Consider the following 26,495-nt stretch of genomic DNA (forward strand, 5'->3'; position numbering starts at 1 on the left):
GTGGTTCAACACCTGGCAGGTTCTCTGAATGCCAGGGCGGACAAACTCAGCCACCGGTGCTTGATGGATCACGAATGGCGTCTGAACTCGGATGTGGCGCAAGGTCTCTTTCAGCAGTGGGGAGAGCCTTGGTTAGATATATTCGCCACCGAAGGGAACACGCAATGTCATCAGTTCTGCACGTTGGAATTTCCAAGGCGGCACTTGCTCGGTGACGCTTTTCGTCATGAGTGGAGTTGCGGTCTGTTGTACGCCTTTCCACCTATACCACTTCTGCCCAGAGTGCTGAAGAAGATCAGGCGCGATCGGGCCCAAGTTATTCTTGTGGATCCGGACTGGGCTCGAAGAGTATGGTATCCCGAGCTACTCAGTATGAGCATCGATCCCCTGATCTGTCTGCCTCTTCAGGAGGATCTTCTGTCGCAGCAGGGGACGGTCCTCCACCCAAACCTGTCCAGCCTCCACCTCCATGCATGGAGATTGAGCGGCAACAGTTGATGGCTTTCAACCTTCCTCCTGAGGTCTGTAATGTCATTCTAGCAGCCAGGCGTCCCTCCACTAAAACGGTATATGCCTGCCGATAGAACAAATTTATGGCATGGTGCACAGCAAAGGCTGTGGATCCCCTATCGACCCCTCTTTCTGACGTTCTTCTGTTTCTTCTATCTTTGGCCCAGCAGGGCTCTGCTCTGGGCACTATCAAAGGTTATCTTTCTGCCATTTCTGCCTTCCTGAGGCTTCCTGATCAGCCCTCTCTTTTTAAGTCCCCGGTTGTTAACCGTTTCCTCAAAGGCATTACACACATGTTCCCTCCCGTGTCTTTCATAATGCCTCATTGGGACTTAAATCTTGTCTTGACTTTTCTGATGTGCGCTCCTTTTGAGCCCCTTCATCACTGTCCTTTACGTCTTCTCACTCTAAAGACGGCTTTCCTGGTAGCTATCACCTCTGCCAGAAGAGTGAGTGAGCTCCAGGCTCTTTCTTCTAAACCTCCTTTCCTTTCTGTTCATCCGGACAAGGTGGTTTTAAGGACCCGTACTTCTTTCTTGCCGAAGGTTGTCACGCCCTTCCACATCGGGCAAACCATCACTTTGCCCACCTTGTTTCCGCCTCCGCATCTTTCCCCACCGTCTGGACCCAAAACGTGCGCTTGCTTTCTATCTGCGTACACAACAGATCCTGGTGTATGATCAACTCTTTGTTGGCTACGCGGGCACCAAAAAAGGTTGGGCTGTGCACAAACGGACCATTCAGGGTGGGTCGTTCTGTGCATCAAAGCATGTTACTCCTTGGCCAAGAAGGAGCCTCCTTTGGGGCTGCGTGTCCTTGCAGGACATTTGTCAGGCAGCTACATGGGCCTCGCTGCACACGTTTACAAAGCACTACTACCTTGACAGTCAGGTCCGGAGAGACGTCTTCTTTGGCCGTTCTGTGCTCCGTTACTTTCTGGTGTAATCCTGTTCGCAGACCCACCTTCGGGGTTGCTATTGCTAGGGTATCGATTCTAAGTTAAGGAATCTATCACTAGCGTGTCTCTTTCAGATGCACAAGTTACTACTTGTGTAATGATATATCTGTAAGAGACATTAGTTAGTGATAGATTCCTTACCGCCCCGCCCATCCTCCCCGTTCTGCAAACTGATTACTAGGGTTAAGGTCATCCCCTTGTAGGGCGCCAGTTTTATGCACCAATGGTCAGTATCTTGCATGGCTCTGAGTTCCTGGTGCGGAAAGTCGTGTACAGAACTGACGTCAGCGCGCATGGGTGGTGCCTAAGTACTCTCCGTGACATCATCTCGGCGCTGACGACGCCAGTGACGGATGCGGAGCCGCAGGACGCCACCTACTGACGCACAAGGGTACTGCTAAGCTAAACTTTCCGGATCCAGTCTGATGCCTGGGGATATTCTAAGGTAAGGAATCTATCACTAACTAATGTCTCTTACAGATATATGGTTACACAAGTAGTAACTTGTGCAACATGAGTAATCTGGGGACCTGCTTGTGTGTTCAAAGCTCAAGTTAGGCAGAGTCAGAATTCAAGCTGGCATGAGGGCATGTCAAAGCCAATAGTAAAAGCTTTATAAAACTTCCCAATGTACAACACAATACACATTTGTGCACCACTGACTATAGCATTACACACTTAATTTCCCAATGTACAACATAATGCACATTTGAGCACCACTGCATATAACACTACACTCCGAGACAGCTTAGTACATTCCACAACTTTCTCTTTCTCATTCTTTCAAATGCATGTTCCAAACACGTTGCAAAGCTGTAAAAAGCCAACACTCCCACTCTGAAGCTTAAAGGAGACAAGAAATTAAATCACAAGGCAGAGTGAATTAAAACACATAAATTCAATTAAAACAATGGTAGTCAAAGGTCATTACGTGGTCCCAATACATGGCAGTGCCTCTGGCACTACAGCTTGCCTCCAGCACACACTAAGGACCCTGACATCAGCCTTTTCTCATCCCACAATTCTTGGAGCCTTGTCAGGGGAAGGAAAGAATGTTCCAGAACCACATATGTAGCCCAAGATGCCCCCTCCACTTCAAAGGCTGTCACCAGATATAAATATTGGACCCTCAAAACGCCACGTCTGGATCTGGGAAAGACTTCAAAATGACTGCCTGGACCACCAGAGGACTGCCCTGCTATTTGAAGGCCTAACTTGCTAATTAAAGAAGAAATGACCCATATCCTTGAACCCACGACCCCAGAAGTGACCCCATGGGCTAGTTGGCTAGCCTCCTGTGTGAACTACTGGGACATAACAGGCTCCAGAGACCTTGAACCCTGCACCCTGCCTTTGCTGGAATTAGTCCTAACCCGCAAGTGGTGCTCCCATGCCCTGGGCTCAGGGAAGTGGTGTAAGATAAGAGGTGCTGCTCCTGCCTAACCTGCCTTGGGATGTCGAAAATATTTCTCCTAAAAATGCCCTGAGGGCTTACAGAAGACCGGGACCTCCCTGTCAGTCGATCTGCCCAAGATACATCACCGGCTGGCCTGACTTTGTGTCTCCCTCAACCATTAACCGGATTTGTTACAATTCCTCTGTTACTGCAGACACACACAGTGTACTCAGCAAGGCTTACACTGCTACGCAGTAAAAAAGCAAACACCCATGAATCACATGTCGAGAAAGGGACCAAAGTGAAAGGGACTGGCAGAACCCTTGTTAACACGAGAGGACATTAGGCCACTCTTTCAATGCAGGTAACAGGAATAAAGGCTTATTCTTGCTTCTATACTCATCAACTGCCGCCAATGGGCAATTTTTCTCAACCTAATGAAAAGACAGTAGTCATTCTCAACAATGGAGGGGAGCACTTTGTGTATCCCTCCCGGCCATAGAGCCCAGCAGTGTGTATCGATCAATGCAAGTACACAGCATACACACTTGATTTATGTGTGCACTGACGTGAAAAATAAGCAAAAAGGAACAGAAATTTGCTAGGGGCAAGGGGTGCATGCTCCATTGAGCCTTGTGGGGGATATTCCCGTCCTTACATTGGTGGTTCTAAAATTTCCCTCAATGTGCGCACATTAGGGTGCCTGTTAGCCTCTTTGATATTTTACCTGATATATGATATTTTACTGACACTCATGTTGCAAATGACATTTAACAGGACCATGATCTTGATTGCCTATGACAAGAGTATACTTTTCTGACCTGCACCTCTTTGGTTGATGGAGGTAGTAGAGGGTTCCACTTCTTCCATCTCTGATCTGACACAAGGCCATCATTATTGCAAATATGTACCTGACAGGGGAAGCTGTGCACCAGGCTCCTGACTGATTAAATTGTCAGAGTCTGCACCTTTCTGAAGAGCTGTATGAATTTCTTTGAATAATTTTAGAGAGCATTATCAAGATTCTGCCATTAGAGCAGAGTTTCTTTTTAAGTAATTAGAGATTTGAAATATCATCTGAAAGGATTCCTTGATTCTGCCATTGTTTTCTCTTAGATTCACCATTAAAATTCGACCACCACATCTAGAAGTCTTTAAAGAAAACAACTGAGCAGTTAAAATGGAAACCATTCAATTAAAAAGTTTCTAACCACTAGGTCTGTAACTTCCCCTTACTTGTACTTTGCCACTCACCCTCCTTACCTAGAGTTTCACAGATGTTTCTGAGTACCACTGTGGGTTAATTGCCTGGGACCTAGGCCTTAGATCTCTCGCCTCAAAAGATTTAACATTTGAAAAATACACCAGGTTGCAGTCTAGTGGCTGGGGGTTCAGGAACAATTGAGAACTTAAAAAGAAAACACAATATTTATCAATATCATTGTCACCAAAGCTGTAGGAAAGAGCCCTTTTTGTACGGCCACCCCTACAATTTTGCCCCAATGCTGATGGTTATAACTGAAGCATTCTGACCAATCCCCTATGCCAGTGCTCTCTCCCCAAAACATGATGTAGCAAATTGGTTCTCCTAGTTGTAAAGGACTTTAACCCACTAGAAGTCCCTAGTAAAGTAGTAACAAGGGTACCCAGGGCCTGGATGTTAAAGGGGTCACCAGGGCCTGAAGCACTAGGTGTGCCACCCTGAGTGATCCAATTAAACAGATGAAAGCAGGCCTGCTATTGCAGACTGCAGGAACAATGCAAACTGCTCCTACTCGACTTTGACCTCACCATGAGTGGCAACATCGAAGCTCTATCTTTAATATATGTCAGGCACCCTTATGGCTGGCCTCCTAAACCCAGGAGGCAGGGTGCAGTATATTAAAGGTGTGGACATATAAATGCATATAATGCATGATGATATGCCCTTATAGTAGCCCTATCCACTACGTACTACTATAAGTGATCAGTGGTCCTTATGATAACATGGTCTGGCACATCCATGGTCCCCAACTCCATTATGGTACCATATAATATGGGCATGTTTGTTGCCTCCTCACCTCTGACATGATTCCAATGTCGGGTTTGATGTGGCATGCCCTCAGGTGGCTACCTTAGAGGTTGTCCTTCTGGCTCCCCCAGCCTCTCCTGTGCTCTGGCTGGCTCTGGCTGGCAGCCTGCTGCTGCTACCGCCAAGGCAGAAATCTGACCTCCTGCCAGGCAGTGTGAACACTCCAACGAGTCAGAAACAAAGGCCTGGCTGGGACAGAGATGATACCTCCCTCCCTGACAGGCTAGCTGGTGAAGTGACAAATCAAGGCGGTGAACTTCAAAGTATGCATCACCTCTGATATGCACTCAGCCTGACTCCCAAAGAAGAAAGCCACCATGTTCCTGCCCCCAATCAAATTTGCACCCGGGGAGGGGGGAAATTAGTTAGTCAGAGGGAGTACAACCCCAGAAGGCTGGCAACACCCTTAGGGTGGGCTCCCTGGTCTGTACAGCCAAGGCAGGTTGATGTCATTTTTAGAAGTGGCAGAATAGAGCGTTCTGGGTAGAATAGGTGATCCCCCTGGATGTGGTCACCTCAGGGGCAGATTAGCCCATTAGCCTCTTGCACCCTCTCCCCTAGTACCCCGAAATCTAGGATTTAAGAGACATCCCTTACACCAGAACCTTAGAACTGTGAAGACTGCAAAGGACAGAGAAGAGACCTAAGTCTGCGACAGCAGGAGCTGCACAAACCAAAGATGGGATGCTCTACACCGATGATAACGCCCCTGGAACTTCATGACTGCAACTTGTCCAGGACCAAAGACCAGCTCCCCCAGACAGAGGCATCCCTTTGAGAGCCAAAGGCAACTCTAGACTCCCTAGTGGCACTAGTCCCTTGCATCCACAGGAAAAGCAACATCCCAGACCCAAAGAAACACTGGCCTTCAGGCCCTCTGAGGGATCTCCCAAAAGTAGATGGTCCAGTGCACTGTGGGAAATATAGTCCTGACCACCAGCAAGTTTCAGGCAGCTACTGTTTTCCCCCGGACTCCGGACATCTTGCTGTTCTTCCCACTGGCAAGGCTTGTTGGCGACTAGTCCAGTTACCCCTCTTCATTCAATGTTGCAACATGAAGGAACCACAAAAACCTTCAACCGACCACAGCAGTGGCCCAGTTGTTGACATTTGGCATAAGTTTCCTGCCCAGCACCATCTAAACGGTAAACCCAGCTCCCCCGCGGCTCCCTCTTTGGCACCAAGGACAGCCAGAAAAGCTCATCAACCGGGCCTCTCGGGCCAGGTAGAGTTGAACTGACTGTTTTGGCTTGGTCCTGGGACCCACATCACCTACCCTTTTGTAGGATCCAAATAACTCGACCTGCAAGTGACCGATTGTCACTAATGCTTTTTTTCCCATTGGCCACATCAGTATTGAACTGCACTGATTGATGCTTTTTTTCTAAAATCCATAACTCCATTTATAAACATTCAATTGTGCTTGTTTTGATGTCTAAATTTATATAAAAAAAAATGCTTTATTTTTATATATTTACTAGCTTACCCGTCGCGCGTTGCTGCGATCTCTGAAGAAAGGAAATTCAAGGAAACTCGTCATGATAACATTCAATTTACATTGTGTCATTTTTATTGAAACTTATTAATTTTAATATGGAAAACATTTCAAAGTGTCGTTTTAATTCTATTTATTTATTCGAGTGCTCATCGAGACACGATTTTTTGTTTTTCCGTCTGGTGTGTACATCAGTATTCGAAAGATTATGAGGGCCCTGGGGGGCCGATATTTAAATCATTTTTATGCCAGAAACCTTTGCGGGAGTGTACTTAACAACTTCCTAAAGTTTCCTGGCGATCGGATGAATGGTGTTTTAATTCTATTTAGTACAATAGTAGTTCAGGGATGTGCACTGTGCACAACAGGAAAACTTTGATTAAAAGAGAAAATCATTGGATTTATTTTTTACAGACCATGAAACCCAAAGGGTTAAATGATAGGATCGAATTTGCTTGTTATCTGTGAATAAGACAATATCTGACATGTTTATTGGATGGTATACTCGCAATATCATTAAAATGTTACATTGAGGCTATGAAATAGAACACTGTGCCTTTAAGAGTGGTTCAACCGCATAGGGAACCCCTGTTCTTTTAAATATACGAATAACACGCCCGCGTAACATTCACAGCTCCCAGCATGCTTAGAGCGTAGAAACGGCCCGAAAACGCCAACACGGTAAGCGTCACTCTCTACGAAGGGTTCACCACACCATTTAGAAAGCATTTGCGTTATGTATAGATTCGTTTTTATTACAGAGACAGTCACTTCACCGCCGCAGAAGGGGGGTTTTAACTGATAACACACATCGCGAGTTAGACAACAACACGATCAATATCTTTAGACAAGCGCAAGTTTCCTTTAAAAAAAACTAATATCGGTAAGGGACTATATCACTTGTGAGATAACGAAGGACACAGGTTAAATGTATGCATTTTTTTGAAGTCGTCACGGTTATGAGTTAAATAGTTGAAAAGTTACAGTATTCACCATATGTATCATTTATGTTGATAACGGCATCATTTATGTTGATAACGGTGGCATGAGAATATGTGATTAATGAAATGTATTATCGTTTTTTTTTTGATAGATTAATCCCTTGACAAAGGCGCAGAGCGCCGAAATGCATTGGGAATAGAGGAACTATTTGATGCATTGGATTGTTAAAGCAATGTTTCTGCAATGAAATAACGGATATAAAAAGAGATGTGAATTCAACATCTAAGTGAAATACGAAATCATTGAATAAACTTTCAACATTCAATCACCGAATAAGTGACATGAGTTATTTTTGCAACAGAATTCATATGTAATTATAGCTGGTTAATCAGCACATCCTGATGCCCTAGGGGACAGAACTAAAAGTAATGTTCTGCAGACCAGGATTAATTCTATTTAGAACATTGGAATGTTGGGAGCTCCATTGCAGACAATGGAGTGCTCCCTGCTTCTACGGGCCGGTAAAGGCCCGCAGAGCAACATTCCAATGTTCTACAAAGGCTTCTCGAAGTTCGAGGGGATTTATATCCCCTCGAGCTTCGAGAACCCTTTTTTTAATTTGTTAGAACATTCTGCCCTCTAGTGGCAGAATGTTCTAATAGCCTTATAGCCCTTCGTAGCAGGGCTATACGGCTATTAAAGTCCCGCTGTTTCGTGAAAGTCCCTCGCCTTCGGCGAGGGCCTTTAACGATTCAGCGGGCCTTTAATAGCCGGTATAGCCTGCTACGGCCGGCTATAAGGCTATATTATTTATTCGAGTGCTTGTGGATACACGATTTTTTGTTTTTCCGTCTGGTGTGTACATCAGTATTCGAAAGATTATGAGGGCCCTGAGGGGCCGATATTTAGAACATTTTTATGCCAGAAACCTTTGCGGGAGTGTACTTAACAACTTCCTAAAGTTTCCTGGCGATCGGATGAATGGTGTTTTAATTCTATTTATTTATTCGAGTGCTTGTGGATACACGATTTTTTGTTTTTCCGTTTTTTGCGTACATCAAATTCGTATTCCAGAAACCTTCGCGGGAGTCTACTCAACAACTTCCCAAAGTTTCCTGGCGATCGGATGAATGGTGTTTTAATTCTTTTTATTTATTCGAGTGCTGGGGGATACACGATTTTTTGTTTTTCCGTCTTCTGCGTACATCAGTATTCGCAAGATTATGAGGGCCCTGGGGGGCCGATATTTAAAAAACGTTTATGCCAGAAACCTTCGCGGGAGTGTACTCAATAACGTCCCAAAGTTTCATGGCGATCGGATGAATGGTGTAGTAATGCATAAAGGACAAACAGACAGACATACTTTCGTTTTTATATATATAAATGTCGGATTTTGTACTCTGAAATGCTTAACACATGTTCTTCTAAAAATGCCTGGCTGCTCTTTGCCACACTACCTGAACTGAGCTAGGAATTTATTATTGTGAATCCAAGGACCATCTTTGGGATATCATGTTTGTATTACAAGGTGAGTCCTAACCAGCATCAGCACATAATACACCACTTCCCTACAAAAGGTAAATATTTTTATCACAAATAATGAGCCTCTAACTAAGATCATATTGTTCAGTAAGTATAATAACACTTCTTTGTAATTGACTAACTCTTTAACTACCATGTATCAACTGCAAGTGAAACCCATTAGAATTTGTATGCCAACCTATATTATTATATGTGCAGCCATACTGTAACTTGCACGTCAGGTACCTTGTGCAATATTTGGATGCATTTTTGTGCGGTTTGTTTAGCTTGTGACAATGTCTTTTGTATGGTTTTGTAATTAAAAAGTTAATTTATGTCTTTAAAGTTAAACATTGAGGGTGTTCCTTCAAAGAATTATGTAGAGGATTAACAGCACATACTTTCTTACTCATACATTTATTACAAAATCCTTCTGACTGTTTTTTTGCAGGACTTAAAAGAGAGGATTGCACAGGTGTGCGTGAAAATTCACAAAGGCGTGTCTGCAAAATCTGCTCAATATTTAGAAGAAACCAGGAGGCATTACTACATCACACCCAGTAATTATCTGGGTTTTATAAAGACTTTCACAAATATTCTGCAGGCCAAGAAGACGAAAACTTTAAATGACAGGTAACCATCACCTATCTATCTGCAGAATAGCAGTGTAGTACATCAGATCCAAGTTACTATTTACACGTCTGTAAGTGGACAAGGTTTCCAAAAGAGAAATTCTGGGGAATTCTGTGGTGTTTCCTATCCTCGAATAAACTGGAAAAAAAGAAACACAAGTAGGTGGACCCGTGAGTTGGTACCGAATTTCTGGAGTAAATAATGAGTACTTTTCCTTACTCCTGGAATTCATTAGTAAACAAGGGAGGAGTACTGCAAGAGTAAGTCGCAATCTTTGTGGATCAGGCCCAGTGTTCATTCAACCCCTTTCATATTTCGGTTGTTCTACAGAGTGAAAAGCATTTTTCTTGTGGAGAAAAATAGACCACAAAAAGAAGGTGTATTTATGGCACTCTGATCCTAAATCAGCAGATTGTTCACCCACAAGCAGTAGGGAAACAAGGCCCTTGCCTGGAAATCTATGACAGCAAAAGACACCCAATTGATGGACGGAATGCAGAATAAATCAAAACATTCACCCCCAGTCAAGAGATCTGGGTTAAATCCATCATTCTTTTGCTCACCATGCCACCCCAGTTTAGACCAGCCCATATGCAAATCAGTCTTTACCCTGTGCCTCATGGGAACAGTCCAGCCCAAACTGCCAAGCTAGGTTCTCCCTGAACCGGAAACAGGCATCCTAGGACCGGTTTCAGGGTTTCACCCCTCATCAGCCAGGATAGCTTGAATCCAGTGGCACTGTGAGCCCGGGACCCATGTCTTGGCATACCTGGCGCACTTAGGGCGAGAAAGCAAAAGACACCCAATTGATGGATGGAATGCAGAACAAATCAAAACATTCACCCCCAGTCAAGAGTTCTGGGTTTAATTCATCTTTCTTTTGCTCACCCTGCCACTCCAGTTTAGACCTGGCCATATGCACATCAGCATTGACCCTGTGCCTCATGGGAACAGTCCAGCCCGACCTGCCAAGCCAGGTCCTCTCTGGAACGTAACAAGCATCCTAGGACTGGTTTCAGGGTTTCACCCCTCATCAGCCAGGATAGCTTGAATCCAGTGGCACAGTGAGCCCGGGACCCACGTCTGGGCATACCCAGTCACAGATTGCTATGCCTAATCTTTTGATTTTTTTAATGATATATGAAGTAAGAGCAAATTTAGGACCAATGTAAACTTTATTTCTATGCTCCTAAATTCAGTTAGTTTTGTTAACTGTACTCATAGTTTGGGGTGTGGCAGTTCGGGGTACTGGAGAGTTACATGTTAATAATTACGATGTAACTTTTTTGGAACCGATTTAGGTAATACACCAAAAATCACTAAATATGTTCTTAACTAAAATAGATCACTATTTAATGTATACTGAACTATATACAAAAATATTTACTTTTATGTGATACTAGCAGCCTGTCCCGACGTTGTCCGGGTATGAATTGCTGCCGACCAGTAGTATATTGTTTTGTAGGATTTCGTTTTGATAGCATTTCTTATCTGTGACAGGCCTGTGAAACGCTCCGATTCACAGTGCACTGCTGATGGACTTAAGAGTGCGCGTTCAATAGTGTGTGAACTCGAGTTTCCCTACTTTATTTTTCCTTGCAATATTATATAGCGCAAACTCGACAACATGGCATGAGCACAATTTACATTTCAGAAGAACACATTCATTTGTGGTAGGCACGGGGAGACAAAGCGATTTGCCTGGAATCACAGGATGTTGAGCGGATGCCGAGATTCGAACGTAGCTCCCCAGCTCTAAAGTTCGCAATTCTAGAACTTGTGGCGGGAGGTGTGTCTAAAAGTGTATGTCGGTGCTGGCCATCAATGAGAGAGACCTGTGCATTTTTCAAATCGGTGGTGAAAAAATATGAGTATGTTGCTGGAGATGTGGGCCGCCGTGCCACCAATGTACTTACCGGGGGAGGGAACACCCATTATTCCGCAACTTTCTTTTCGCATACCATCACTCCGCATACTTTCATTACGAAAGTACCATGACTCCGCAATGCCATTATAACGCATGGCATTACATTTTATATGCTTTTACCACGCATACATTTACAACGAAATTCGATGTAAATGCATGAATGGTAAAAGCATGTTTTTTTTAATGTTTGGATAAGGTAAGTATGGGTATAGGGGTATATGTTTTGGGGTACTGACGTATGTGTTTTGGGGTGTTTGGGTATTTAGGGGTTCAGATATAGTTTTGGGTTATGGGGTACAGGGGTAGTTTTAGGGTTTAGGGATAGGTATGGGTTTTGGGGTACAGGGGTATTTTTAGGGTTCAGTGCTAGGTTTGGGTTTTGGGGTATAGGGGTATTTTTAGGGTTCAGGGGTAGGTTTGGGTTTTGGGGTGCAGGGGTATTTTAAGGGTTCAGGGATAGGTTTGGGTTTTGGGGTACAGGGGTATTTTTAGGGTTCAGGGCTAGGTTTTGGTTTTGGGGTACAGGGGTATTTTAGGGTTCAGGGGTAGGTTTGGGTTTTGGGGTACAGGGTTATTTTTATGGTACAGGGCTAGGTTTGGGTTTTGGGGTACAGGGGTATTTTTAGGGTTTAGGGGTAGGTTTGGGTTTTGGGGTACAGGGGTATTTTAAGGGTTCAGGGATAGGTTTGGGTTTTGGGGTACATGGATATTTTAGGGTTCAGGGGTAGGTTTGGGTTTTGGGGTACAGGGGTATTTTTAGGGTTCAGGGCTAGGTTTGGGTTTTGGGGTACAGGGGTATTTTTAGGGTTCAGGGGTAGGTTTGGGTTTTGAGGTACAGGGGTATTTATAGGGTTCAGTGCTAGGTTTGGGTTTTGGGGTACAGGGGTATTTTTAGGGTTTAGGGATAGGTTTGGGTTTTGGGGTACAGGGTATATTTATAAGGATAAGATGGGTTAGTGTTTAAGGGTGTTGGGGTATTTTAAGGAGTAAGGGTGGGTTATGATTATGGGGTACAGGGGTATTTAAAGGGAGCAGGGTGGACACCGGGAGCTGGAATGTACAGAACCTGGGAAGAAAAAACAATGAAATATTGGGTACAACACTCACTTTTTTTTCGTAATCCCGCGCCCCGCACACGCCCACGCCCCCAGCACACGCCCACAGCACATGATATGAGACATGGCATGAAGAGTGGAACGTACCACCCGCCCCCAGCGTTTGTCACGCCCCCAGCACACGCCAACAGCACAACGCAGACACGCCCACAAGGGACTACTTTGCTGGCACGGTTCTTTTACCTTTTAAATGTATATGGTGGGCGTCTGCATAGCCTATGTCCTTCTGCTGCAACTGCCCGTTCCAACGCTGTATTGGGTGTTGTGATTGGTGCTGTGGTTCCTGAGATTACCCGCCTCAAAGGTTTGGGCTCTCTCTTTATTATATTAGTATGGCTAAGAGCAAGCAAACATGAGTTAAGTTTCAAATCCATGTTTTTATTAAGTCCAGTTCTTAGTGGGAGCAGCTACCATTCTAACCTTCCTTGAACTCTTGTCTGTGATCTTCGTTGATCTTATACACTCTTTTGTCAGTAGCTGTCACTGATCTGCATGATCAGAAAAAAAGGCAAAACTTTAAATTATAATATCTAAAACCATAATATAATTTTTAGGAATTTGTTTAATCAAATATAAACCCAGTAATATTAAGAGTTCCACAAATTCCACTCTCTCACCCTACATTTTCACCTTATGTATGTAACCTCTTACCTCAGTATTTAAAGACACTTCAATTTGGCTATGCCATATCTCCAATGATACCCAACTTTACCTTCGTGCCTCTGGGTGCAAACTATAGAGAATTAGCCAGACCCAAACTAAGACGTCGATTATGATGGCGGACGGACCTACGTCGTCCGCCACCCCCGAGGTGGAGGGACCGTCCGCAGGAGCAGCAGCGTTCCCTCCATACCAATTAGGATGTGACCACCACCCTGGCCGTCACATTCCGTATCTTTAACATTGCGGCGGGTGCTGCTTCAAGCAGCACCCGCCGCAAGGTTAAAAAGTGCATGCTTTGCATTTGTATGCACAAAGCGGCAGGCACCGTGTGGTGCCTGACGCTTTGTGCATGCAAATGCAAGGGGGTACCATAGGTACCCCCCATGTGCACTCCCCCACCCTTCACCCTGGGGGCCCGCAAGGGGCCCCCAGAAGCAAAGGTCCATATGCTTTTCCACGGCGGAAAAACCGCCGCGGAAAAGCATGTTTACACACACAGCCTAGTTTGGCTGACGGTGTCTTGCAGACACCGCCACAAAATTGCGGTCAACACCCCGCGGATCAGCGGCGGACGGACCTGCCGTCGGCCGCTGTTCCCACTGCCATCCTAATCTGGCGGTGGGTGTTTTCTGGGAACGCGGCGGTGAATCCGCATCCTCCGGGCGGGCGGTGGCTTCCACCGGCCCGGAGGATGCGGATTCACCGCAATCATAATCGACCCCGTAATGCATACTCCTTCCAATGATTCTCCATCCCCGGTAGAGAAATGGCTCGAATAGATTGTTTGGCATTTTCTCTTCTTCGGTTGTAATCGTGAAGTCTCTTGGCTTTATCATCGACTAGAATCTATCTAACTCTGAATTACCCCTTCACCAACTACATCTACCCAAGACACTAAAGCCATACATTCCTCTCTCAGGCTTGTGAAAGACACAGTTCAGGCAATTGTTCTCCCACAGCTAGATTTGCATGCCTTCCAAATCCTTTATTGCTCCTTTAAGAGCTATACTCCATGGGACTGCTAGGCCCATTACAGGCACCAAAAAGTCAGATCACATTATTCCCACATATTTTCCATCCTGAAGCAACTTCAGTGGCATCCCCTTCAAGCACAGGTCAACTTTAAAATCACATGCATAACACACAAATCAATCCACAATAGAGTACCTTCTTACTTGAAGGATAAAGTACAACTCAATGGTTTTCCAAAAATTGGAAAAATATCAAAACAGGCCTGTGCAAGTCTTCTTCTAAGTTTAGATAAATGTATGCCTGCCTCCCCCTCACAGTAAATCAGGTTCTACTGCCCTTCTGTAAAGATATGAAAACATGCCCCTTCAAATTATACATCCCTGTCTATTGCCTACTATTTTTCTCGTATGTCCAGTTTTAACTCCACAGGACCTTTACTCTACAACTTTTATTCTGCAAGTGGGTTTACTCTATATTCTAATACTCTGTATGCTTTTGCTCCACGTGCTTCATTGGTTTGTATGATGCAAGTTATTTTATACGCTTTAAAACAAATATGTGTAAAAACGTAGCTATTTTTTCTAAAGTCATTTAAATATTTATAAAATAATTTTAAAAAAATAACAAAAATGTAGGTTGGTTAAATTACCATAGCATTTTAAATGATCCTAAATAATATTTTAGGAGTGGGATGCAAGCGTTATAGTGGAATAGGGTGGGAAGTATATTATTACTTAGGTATTAAAATTAATACTTTACCAATGCCGTGGACCGATCATTACGCCATATTCGGTAAAATCACAACTAAGATTTACCGAAATAGGAAATCTACCATAACCAACCAAAGTTCTTTCAAAGATTGGAAGAACATAAACCAAATGGAGCTGAAAACACAGTTGGACAATACGTGTCCTACGGTGTCCACTGATCCCAATGCGGCAACATTACAATTCCAGACCTGGCTTGCTCGTGCAACTGAGCATACAGTCTCCACTAAATCCTTGTCTGGGAATAGATCTAAACCGACTGCTCCATGGTACTCTGATGATCTAAGACAGCAAAAACAAAGTAATAGGACCCTGGAAAGGCTTTCGAGAAAAACTTATGACACGGCTAGTAAGAAAGTTTATAAAGAATCTTTGGCACTTTATAAATCTATGATCATTAATGCAAAAAAATTATTTTATACAAACCAAATTGATCAAGCTAAAAACTCTAGCAAGCGACTGTACGAAATCACCAAAACACTGGCAGGTAACGCCCCTGACCTCAGTCCCCCTCCGTCACAAGCATTATGTGATGCCTTGGCGAAATCTTTTTTCACCAAGGTGGACGATATTTATCAAGCCTTTGCTTCCAAACCACCCACGATGAACACGGCCCCACCTTGCCCACATTCGGCCAATGTTTTTACCAGTTTTCATACACTTACAGGCGACCATATAAGGACCATCGTCTCAACTATCAAAACAGGTTCCGCTCTTGACCCTTGCCCGTTCTCAGTCCTACCACCAGTTATGGAGTCATTATACCAGTGTTGACACAAGTCTGTAATTCTATTCTGTCTTCAGGGACATACCCGACTTTGTTAAAAAACACCCTATTGAAACCTCTATTGAAAAAACCCTGCCTAGATAAAAACGAACTGAAAAATTATAGGCCAATTGCGAGTCTTCCTTTTTTAGCCAAAGTGGCTGAAAAGGCCATGAACTCCCAACTTTCAGACTACATCGAGAGACACCGACTGCTGGATGACTCACAATTTGGCTTTCGGAGATATCATGGGACAGAAACTGCCCTTATTAAGGCAGCTGACGACGTCAGGGCCATCCGGGACCAAGGTGGGACTGCAATTTTAGTACTGCTGGATTTATCAGCAGCCTTCGACACGGTCGACCATAACATCTTGGTCGACCGTGTCGGAAAGCTGGGCATTTGTCACTCTGCCAGAGACCTGCTCGCCTCCTTTCTCGCTGACATAACTCAAGCGGTCACCCTTGGACCTTTCCAATCTGCGCAACTCTCGCTGCCATGCGGGGTTCCTCAAGGCTCATCCCTTAGTCTGACACTATTTAATATCTATGTGTCGGACCTTGCGAATGTCATCAGTGCTTATGGGATGAGCCTAACATCTTATGCGGACGATACGCAGTTGGTACTGGCCATCAAGGGTGACGGAGGACAAGTGGCACAACATTTTAAAAATGGATTGCTGCAAATAGGAGAATGGATGGCCACAAACTGCCTCAAGCTCAACTCAGAAAAAACGGAGGTAGTTATTTTTGGACCACTTCTTCCATCATGGCCATCATGTTGGTGGCCAGCAGCCTTTGGTTTACCTCCTACTCCGACAGCTAAAGTCAGGAATCTGGGAGTCATTTTTGACGAAGGCCTCAGCTTTATGGACCATGCAAACAAAGTTGCAACCACGGCCCATCACAAACTGAAAATGATTAGAAAGATTCGCCCCTTTCTTCCGGAGGCACTAATCAAAACATTGGTTAGCTCTTTAGTTTTATCTTCTTTAGACTACTGTAACGGTCTATTTCTTAATGCTCAGGTCAGGGTCACAAAAAAGTTACAGTCAATACAGAATGCGGCTGCACGCTTGCTGTCTGGAACTTCGAAGTTCGAATCCATATCAGAAACAATAAGGCAGTTTCATTGGCTAACGATCCAAAACAGAATAAAGTTTAAGTCCTTATGTATAGTTTACAAGGCACTTAACAACCAAGGACCGCATTCTCTAAAGGACCAATTGAAACCTTATATACCTTGCAGACAGCTTCGCTCCTCCACTTTACACCAATTAGCAATCCCACGATCAAAAACAGTTTAACCAATGAGACTTTAGTTATGAGTAGAAAACAGATGAATTGTTAGCGCCGAGACGCCTGAGGGTATTCGCCGCGCTCTACAAATGTCAAAAATAAAATAAATAAAATAAATATAAATTAATTATAAAAGTTGTTAAATTATGTGCAATATATTTTAAAATATAGAAACAGTAGAACCCCCCCAAAAAATCAAATGTGTTTATAAATTAACATTTGAAATAAATATGAGCAGGATGCAAAGGTTTTAGGTCATTTCTCAATGAAAGATCCTTTCAGGTCTGGGAAGGGGGCGCACGATCGGCATCCACCCACCTCCATTGTGGTGTGCCCCAGGGCTCCTCCCTGAGCCCCACATTATTTAATGTGTACATGGCCCCTCTGGAGGATGTGGTGGCGCCTTTTAACATCAAGATCGTGAGCTACGCCGATGACACCCAGCTGATGTTCGCCCTCTCCCAATCTACGGATAATTCCCAGGTGTTACACTCTTGCCTGTCCAAAGTCCACTCTTGGATGGGGGAATCAGCATTAAAGCTGAATGGTTCTAAAACGGAGATAATGTTGGTGGGGCTGAAAAATCCCTCTCTCCCCTGTTCAGCCTGGCCCAGCTGCCTTGGATCCCCTCCCAAACCTAAGGCCGAGATCAAGAGCCTGGGTATCTGGCTGGAGCAAGATCTCTCCTTTAGGACCCAGGCCTCCAAACTAGCTGGTGTCTGCTTCGGCCTTCTCCGATCGGTACGCAAAGTGCTGCCCCTGATTCCTTATCTATCTCGGAAGTTACTAATCCAGGGTCTGATCATGTCTAGGTTAGACTTCAATAATGTGATCTACCTAGGTGCCCCTGAGATTACTTTGAACAAACTTCAGCAAGTTCAAAATGCGGCAGCCCGAATGCTCTATAACATCCCCATGTCACGTTCGGCTAAACCAGCATTGAAGGCCCTACACTGGCTGCCAGTACGAGAGAGGGTGAAATTCAAGTCCCTCTGCCTTGCTCATAAAATCTTGCAAGGCAAAGGCCCTCCCGCCCTTCAAAAGATGGTTATCCCGTACAAAGCCAGTAGATCTTTACGCTCGGACCAACAACATCTTGTCGTTGTTCCCAGGGTAAAAAAGGCCCGTTCAGGAGGAAGGAGATTCTCCGTTAATGTCGTCTCTCTTTGGAACTCACTCCCATTTGCCCTACGTTCGGAGCTTTGTCTCCTACGCTTTCGGAAACACTTGAAAACCTTCCTCTTCTGTTAAATTTCTTATCTGTTCCTCTCTGTGTTGTTACTCTGTTTGGCGAAGCGCTGGGATGCTCTTGGGTAACCATGCGCTGCACAAAACCGAATAATAATAATAATATTAATTGTAATACTAAGGTATTATAATTAATGCTGTTTTCAAAATATAAATTAATTATAAAAGTTTGTTAAATTATGTGTAGTATATTTTTAAATATAGAAATGGGCAGTTGATGGGGTTAACCTCCCAATAAATTTTTAAAAATCAAATTTGACATAAACAAATTAGGAGTTGGATGGTATAAAGGAATAGGGAGGCGAGTGTATTATTACGCAGTTATTTTGAATAATGCTATTACCTGTGAAAAAAATACTTCAAATGTTTTAATTATATATTTGTACTAGTATGATTAAATATGTATTAATACAAAAATCATTCATTCATTAAAAATAGTCAACAATTAATTTGTAGAACATTGAAAGTTACTTATTTAAATAAAAATTATAAAGCAAATAACATTAATAATATTTTGTATACATTTTATAAACATTAAACAAACATTTTCAAAGTATTACAAATAATATTAACTTTTCATATTGTTTTCCATGGAAGTCTATGGGGAATATTGACCTTTTTCGTTAATTGGTTGCTGCGTAATTTTCTTCATTCAATTAGCAGTCAGATATACAGGATTGAGGTATGCAGCTGAGTTCTGTTGGTAACTTTAAGTTTGAAACAAAAATAGTATATAGAGTAATATTTATAGTAAGGATAGGCTAAGAGATATGTCTGTGTACAACTGTTATGTATGTTTTTGTTTACACAATTTTACTTTCATAGGTTGCCTAACTCTACGCACATTAGGAGCCTAATAGCAAAAGTTTACTTTTGGTGCATTTTATTTTTGACAAAAATCAATCTTTATTTTTTTCAAAGTGACATTTATTTATCCTTTTTGTGGTATACAGCTCCTTTTTAAATAATGTTTTTCTCAAAACATGTTTTCATTGAGCTTTGATTTCATAAAGTGCTTTGTTTTTGAGATGGTGCATGTTTAGGCAAAAAGGTAACCTCCCTGTTTTCATCTTAAACAAGGCATTTTTTAATTTTATGAAATAATGTTTAGGTTTTTAAAGAGATTTGGATTAAAAATAATAATGTGGATTACAAGTAAGCCTCAGTAAATGGTTCTTAACAAATCACCAAAGCTTGAAAAAAAAGATAACAACAGGTAGAGCATTCAAAATTAAAAAATACAGCCAGTTGTATATTTGAGAATAAAATAGGAGAGCAAATGAAAAGAATGTGTTGTGTTTAGTATGAGTAGTTAGTGATTAATAGTTTGTCATGTATACAATGTTTTCCAAATGGTCTGCACCGCAAACATTCCAAATAGTTGAAGTTTGGAAAAGAGTTGCTCATTCATGTGTTATGTGTTTTTGATACTGTGGGTTGGAGACTATTTGAAAAAAAGATTGTGCTTGTCTCGTTTCTTGAAAACGTTGCTTCTTTCTCAACATTTTCAAGAAATGGTACACAATTAGATGGGCTTTACCTATTGCACAGGAGAAGGAGTTATGCCACCCCTCTAAAGCATTGTTAGATTTTGCACTCCCCTCTATAAAAGGTTGAATAGCAGTTCCATAATTCAACAGGATGCCTTTGTAGTCTCCTACGACCCAACCTGTTTAGATGGCCAATCCAGTTTTGCGCAAAATAATTAAGTAGTGGCACCAATTTTCTAAATTGTTTTCTAAAAAACTGTGTTATAGTAAGTTCTGAGTGGTATTCGTCTATGTGTTCAGAGGGTACAAAAGCTAAGGATGTTATTTCTTCAATTCAAAGTGCAGTGGACTATCTGTATTGTAACTCTTTTGCATTCTTTCTTTCGCCTTGACTGGCTCCAGAGTGCAGAAAGAGGTGAAACGGTCGGGGCGGCCTTTCCATCAAGTCACGGTGGAAATGCTGTCCGATGCTTTGCGTTGTCATCCTTGTCGGGTTTCGGGCAATCTGGAGGAAAATTTAGATTCCGTCCAAAAGTGGCTGGTAGCTAGATTTGATGAGCTGGCCCCGAGGAAACCAGCTAAATCAGTGGCCAGATTTCTCTCGGCCCCGTGGTTTACTCCGTCTATGGGGAAAATGTGCCAGGATTGTAAGAAAGCAGAGAGAATGTGGCGGCGCAAGTACGACCCGGATGACAAAGCTAAATACCGGGAGGTAATTAGGAGCTATCGCAAGCATATTCTCGAGGGTAAAAAGGTTTTCCTGGAGCGCAGAATCGACGATGCGGAAAACAGGAGCAAAGAACTCTTTAGGATTGTAAAGGAGTTCATCTCCCTGCCGTCGAGCTCTCCCTCCCATTCCCACTCCGAGGTCTGGATCAGTCAGCTGGGGGACTTTTTTATCAACAAAATTAAGTCCATACAGGACTCTTTCTCAGACGTCGACCTTGGTCCCTCGGCTAGTCATCGGACCACTGTCTGCTCATCAATTGTTGATAGGAGTACAGTCCTTTCGGACTTTCCTTCCCTATCCGTGACTTCTTCCCTTGACCTTCTGTCGGCTCGCCGATGGATCTTTGCCCAGCGAAATGTCTAGGAAAATTAGCGCCTGCAATTAACAGCTTGCTTAATCCGCTGCTTAACCTTTCCTTGACTACGGGCGAAGTTCCGTCGGCCTGGAAGCATGCACTGATCTTGCCACTTCTCAAAAAGCCCACTTTGGATCCTCTAGTCCATGCTAACTACAGGCCTATCTCCCTTCTCCCTGCTCTGGCAAAGGTGATCGAGAAACATGTACAGCTCTCTATCTCCAACTATATAGAGAGCAATAACATTCTACATGATTCCCAATCGGGCTTCCGTGCTAATTATAGCACGGAGACAGCTCTGGTCGAGATCACCGATGCCATCAGAGAGACGCTTGATCTGGGGGGGAAGGCAATTCTGGTTATGCTGGACCTGTCAGCGGCGTTTGACACCGTCCCCCATGCCGGTCTCCTTTCTAGTCTCTGGGAGATCGGCTTTCGTGGGACGGTGTGGAACTGGTTTAAATCCTTTTTGACCGGCCGTCGACAAGTGGTCTGGGCACCTCCGTTCTCCGCGGAAATGCCGCCGCTCGAGGTGGGGGTTCCGCAGGGGTCTATCCTGAGCCCCACCCTTTTCAATATCTATATGGCCCCTCTAGCGGCGGTAGCGGAGTCCTTCGGTGCCCGGATCATATCCTACGCTGATGACACCCAGCTCCTTTTTACATCTAAAAAGGGTGAGGCTTTTGATGGTGGCCTGATCAGGGAATGCCTGGGTGCGGTCTTCGACTGGTTTCGGCGGCACAGTCTGAAATGCAACTCCGACAAGTCGGAGCTGCTTTTTTTCGGCTGTCCGCCGGATCCTAACTGGAAGACCTGGTGGCCCCAGGACATGTTTCCGCCCGATGTGGCCTCTGTGAAAGCTAAAAACCTTGGGGTGCAATGTGACGACAGCCTCTCCTTCGGACCCCAAATCATCGGTCTATCGGGGAAATGCTTTGGCATTTTGAAAATGCTTTGGAAGTTTCTTCCTTTGCTGTCTCTGCAGCACAAAAAAATCATTGTGCAGTCTCTGATTGGCTCGCGACTAGACTACGCGAACGCCCTGTATATCGGGCTGCCTAAATACCTGTTGGCCCGATTACAGATTGTGCAGAACTCGGCTGCAAGAGCCATTTTTGGTCTCCCACGCAGGGCAAAAGCCTCTGAACTTCTAAGGAGATTGCATTGGCTGCCCATTGCCAAAAGAATCACCTTTAAGGTGTTGACCCTGGCATTTAAGGCCCTCCATTCAATTGGTCCAAAGTATATGGAGAAGCGCCTGGCTTTTTATGTCCCCAGGAGGTCGCTCCGGTCGGCCTTGTTGGCCAAAGCTGTCGTTCCCCGGATTAATTTTGCCCGGATCGGAGGGCGTGCCTTCCGATACCTGGTCCCGCGCTGCTGGAATGAGATACCTGTCTCTTTGAGAAAGTCAAACAGTCTCCTTGCTTTTAGAAAGGAGCTTAAAACCTGGCTCTTCTCGGTATGATTTCCTGGTGGGACCTCCGTGAGCTGCTGTGTTGTGTCTCTTTGCTGCATTTCTCTTTGCCAAAGCGCCGGGACGCCCCTCGGGGCAGCCGTGCACTATAGAAGTAGATCTAAACATAACATAACATAACTCTCTGCGATGTAACTCTCTGCTATGGACGTTTTTGGTATTTTACACAATATTTCCTATGAAACATGGAAAATAATATATTTGGATTTGCGTCTTAGGGTAGAAGTTGGTGTTTGTAGTAATTATTGCCAATTCAAAGTCAATTATTATTTTTGCAGGACTTTTATTCATTGGTTTAGTTTTAACATCAGATAGATATTAAGGATCATGGTCCATGCATTGGTTACCCTCCCAACTGGACTATGCATATTGGCTGTATCTGTGGTTGCCAGGCTACCTGACTCAGAAACTTCAGATGGTGCTGAACGCGGCCCTAAGGCTAATCCTTAGGGTCCCTTTTCACTAGCATACATCTCCACATCTGAGACAGCTTCACTGACTCCCTAAGGCCAGGAGGAATGAGTTTAAGGCACTCGCCGTGGCTTTTTGAGCTTATCACAGCAAGGGGTCAGGATATCTCAGGTCAAGGCTCATCCTATATCGTCAGGAGCGGAGATTGAGATCTAATCAGCAGTGTTTGCTCAATGTCCCCCTTTTCGCAAAAATGTGACAAGGAGGTAGGTCCTTCCCTGTAAGGACGTCCAAATTGAGGAACGCCTTGCCCAGCCACCTACGCATGCTGGATGCAGAACAGGATTTCAGAAAGGGTTTAAAAACCTGGCTCTTTAGGCAGGGGTAGTAGTATCTGGAGCTTCTTAGTCTCTTGAGTCTGCTAGCACCAGGGCACCTCTTTTGAGGTAGCTGTGTGCTCTATAAGTGGTTGTTAATTGATTGATTGATAGAAACTCACTGCAAGTTGAGGATTTATTGTCAGGTAATAAAGCATAGGCTAATGGGATTGTGCTTTGATTAATAGAACCACGAATAGTGTTTAAATGGGTTATTGGATGAGATGTTGTTTTAAATGTACATCCATCATCCAAATATTTGTATTTTCAGAGGTAAGTAACAGGATTGTGAGCAGTGGCAAAAATGTGTATTTTTTAACAGAGGTAATGTTATTGTAGACTGGAAAGACTTCTTGAGAGTAAGTTTCTTTAAGATGATGAGGTATTATTTTGTCAAAGTAACTTTTAGTGGAACTTTGAGCAGTTGCCCAGCAACATGTGAAGGAACATTTGTGGATTCCTGTAGTTTTAGAGAGCCGGAAAGCTCACTGGAGGTGCTTACTAATGTTTTAGCTGTTGAACTGTGCCTCTTTTAACTAAGGACCTGAACAGGAGTTTTGTGGACAGGGTTACTACCTCACAAATGTGACAGATATCCTGTCCGCCATATTACAATTCCAATATATCTCATGGAACTTTTGAAAGGGGCGAAGGGATATCCGTCACATTTGTGGTGGAGTATCCTATCCGTCAATCTGTTGCAGAGGCAGAGTAATTATGTGTGTTAACAGTTCCGTCAACAACTGTGATTGCTCTGCCTTTGAATAGGCGGAGTGATAATTAACACATTTCTAGTCCAGGCCTACATTCAGTATTCACTATAAATATACCTGTTGTACTTTAACAACATTTCCTCATTTTGATTGCACATATATGGCCAGTGGTATGTTTTTCATTTTCTTTTTCATGTGAAATAGACCTTAAAAAGAAAGAGAAAATAAATTGTTGTATTTTAAATATAGATGAATTGAAAATTCAGTTTTGTTGTTCATCAAAACCTGGGAAAAAAATGTAATATGGTTTATTTTATTGTTTCCAAGTCGCCACTGTTTAAAAAACAAAACGTTAGCACTGGGAAAATATATGTGGTTATTTTTTTCTAATTTACAACATTGATAAAATAATGTTCACATTTAAGAATGTTTTCACTTAATAACAAATTCTACTTTGTAAAATGCTGTCATTACCCCCTTTAACCTGCAAAAAAGGTTAAGGTTGGTAGTTTGATTTAAAAAAGGTGACATTTATGTGTTAAGAAAAAGAGTTACCTTGATGCAAAGAACAGAAAACTTAAGATGCCCTTTTTTGTGCACGTAATTGTGGAGTAAATGTTTATGGAGTAAAATGCGCAGAGTATAAACTTGCAGAGTATAATTTTGCAGACTAACACCTGATAGTCATCTTTTCAGTATATTCTATGGTATCCTCTTATATGTTATCCTCTAATCTGTCATATTTACATTGCTAGCATTTTCAATCTTATCATCTAATGTGTGTTAAAGATCTACTGCCCTGTGACTAGATGTGTGGTCTCTAAATACCACAAATAAATAAATGTTTACAAAAAAACCTTTTTCATGCTGAAATGTGTAAATGGGGGCTTCTGGCAAGAGCATCCGTGCACTAAGCCATATAAAGGTAAAAAGGACAAAGGAGGAAGAAACCTCTATGGGACATCCTGCCCTCCCAACAATGATGTAGGGAGTGAGGGCAACAAGGAAGAGAAATGGTAAAGTGGCAAAAGCAAAATTATAGAATTACTTTTCCCACCGTAAAAATAAAGAAATTAAAACCCTGCTCCCTTAAATACTCCCAAGAACTATACCCTCCTGCATTTGTGTTGATAGTTTTAGATGCTTTTCGTTTTATGTATCTAACATTAGGTCAGATGAGGTAAATTGGTTTACTTCGTCTACTAACCACTGTCCCCTTAGAATAATCCAATCATCCACCCACTTATCAGTAGTACCCAGGCGCCACCTAGCTTGTTTTGGGCAACTCTTCTCTTCTTTGTATACCAAACACCACTTTCTCCTTTTTTGTCAATTGATGTGTTTGGATTTTCTTTGCCCCTTCATTTAAACTTTGGCTTGTTATCTGTTTGGTGCGTGATCAGCCTTTACCTCTGCCTAGCTTTTGGCCATATTTTTTGGACCACTCAGATAAAACCAGGAATTCAGCACCGAGAAGCCACTGCTCAAAACCTTGCCTTCACTAGTTATATTGTTGTCAATAAAGTCCATGTCCCAAGGTCTGCCTTTAATGCCTTGAGATGCACCTTTAATTTTAAACTACCCAAGAGAAGGTTGCATCATCCAAAGAAAAAAATATTTCCTTCACAGTTATTCAGTTTTATATAGTTTACGTGAATGTCTAACAACATGCTGTAAATTATATGATTTGTTTTCGTGCCAAAGAGCTCTATATTCACTTTATGTAGTCAATTTAATGCTTAAATATAAATGCAAGATATTTATCTAGTTTCATAGTAACATTTATTTTCTGAGTCCTTTCTTTTAGAGATCGGTTTCATAATGGACTTTCAAAGCTTCTGGAGGCAACATCAATGGTTGAAATAATGCAAGAAGAGCTGGTAGCACTTGGTCCACAAATAGAGCAAAAATCAAAGGTATTGTTTCATTGACTGATGGGTAAATGTGAAGGATACATTGTGTGTATTTATAGTAGAACTAACTAGACATCCATAATGTAGTGATAAGTGGGCCCATTAGATAGAAATGGAAGGGATCCTTGGGAGGTAGGAATCAACCATTCGGGTAACTTTATTGTTCCAACCATTATTGCGATCACTACTGGAATGTATGTCATGCCATTTAAAGCTTAAGAAAGGAGTCACTCAGCGTTTAATATACTAAATCAAAGTTATTTACATGTGCAGGATTGTACTGCCTCTCAAAGTACATAATGCAACACAGAATCGGAAAGGCAGGCCCGGTTTACAAAATGTTTTCTTTGCAGCAGAAAAAAAAGAAAATATTTGGATAAAATTGTGACAATTTATCATCCGTTTTGTTTGGCTATTGCTGAGCTTTGGGCTGAGATACATGTGTGTTTATCAAACAATTAGATAATTCGGGGTGTACTGAATTCTACTATAGTGTAAATTCAGTGGTCGGAGTCTGTATTTTTGGAGCGCAGATCATCCATCATTGTACCTTTTAATATGTAATGGGCTGTATTCTGTCTCTCTCAACAGCTCTTCTTCCATTTGTCTGATTTCAAAGCATCTAATATACCCTCTGGCCAAAAGCAGCGGTCCTCTCATTGCAGATTTGTGTTTTTGATCTGCAAAATCTTGAACTCTAACAGTTTTAGTCCAGCATTGCGTCTGTAAAGCTAGTCAATAACACTATTG

At 43.0% G+C, this 26,495-nt stretch overlaps 1 protein-coding gene across 1 annotated transcript in view; it reads left to right on the forward strand.

Annotated features, from left to right (window-relative positions):
* Positions 1 to 26,495, forward strand: part of DNAH14 (dynein axonemal heavy chain 14) — a 1,144,348-nt gene that overhangs the window by 720,606 nt on the left and 397,247 nt on the right. The window contains exons 59-60 of the mRNA XM_078647362.1: positions 9,345 to 9,526; positions 25,640 to 25,748. Coding sequence (XP_078503488.1) covers positions 9,345 to 9,526; positions 25,640 to 25,748 — 291 coding nt within the window. The remainder of the gene's footprint in view (positions 1 to 9,344; positions 9,527 to 25,639; positions 25,749 to 26,495) is intronic.

Source organism: Lissotriton helveticus, chromosome 6 (assembly GCF_964261635.1).
Source record: "Lissotriton helveticus chromosome 6, aLisHel1.1, whole genome shotgun sequence".
In the NCBI taxonomy this organism is placed as follows: domain Eukaryota; kingdom Metazoa; phylum Chordata; class Amphibia; order Caudata; family Salamandridae; genus Lissotriton; species Lissotriton helveticus.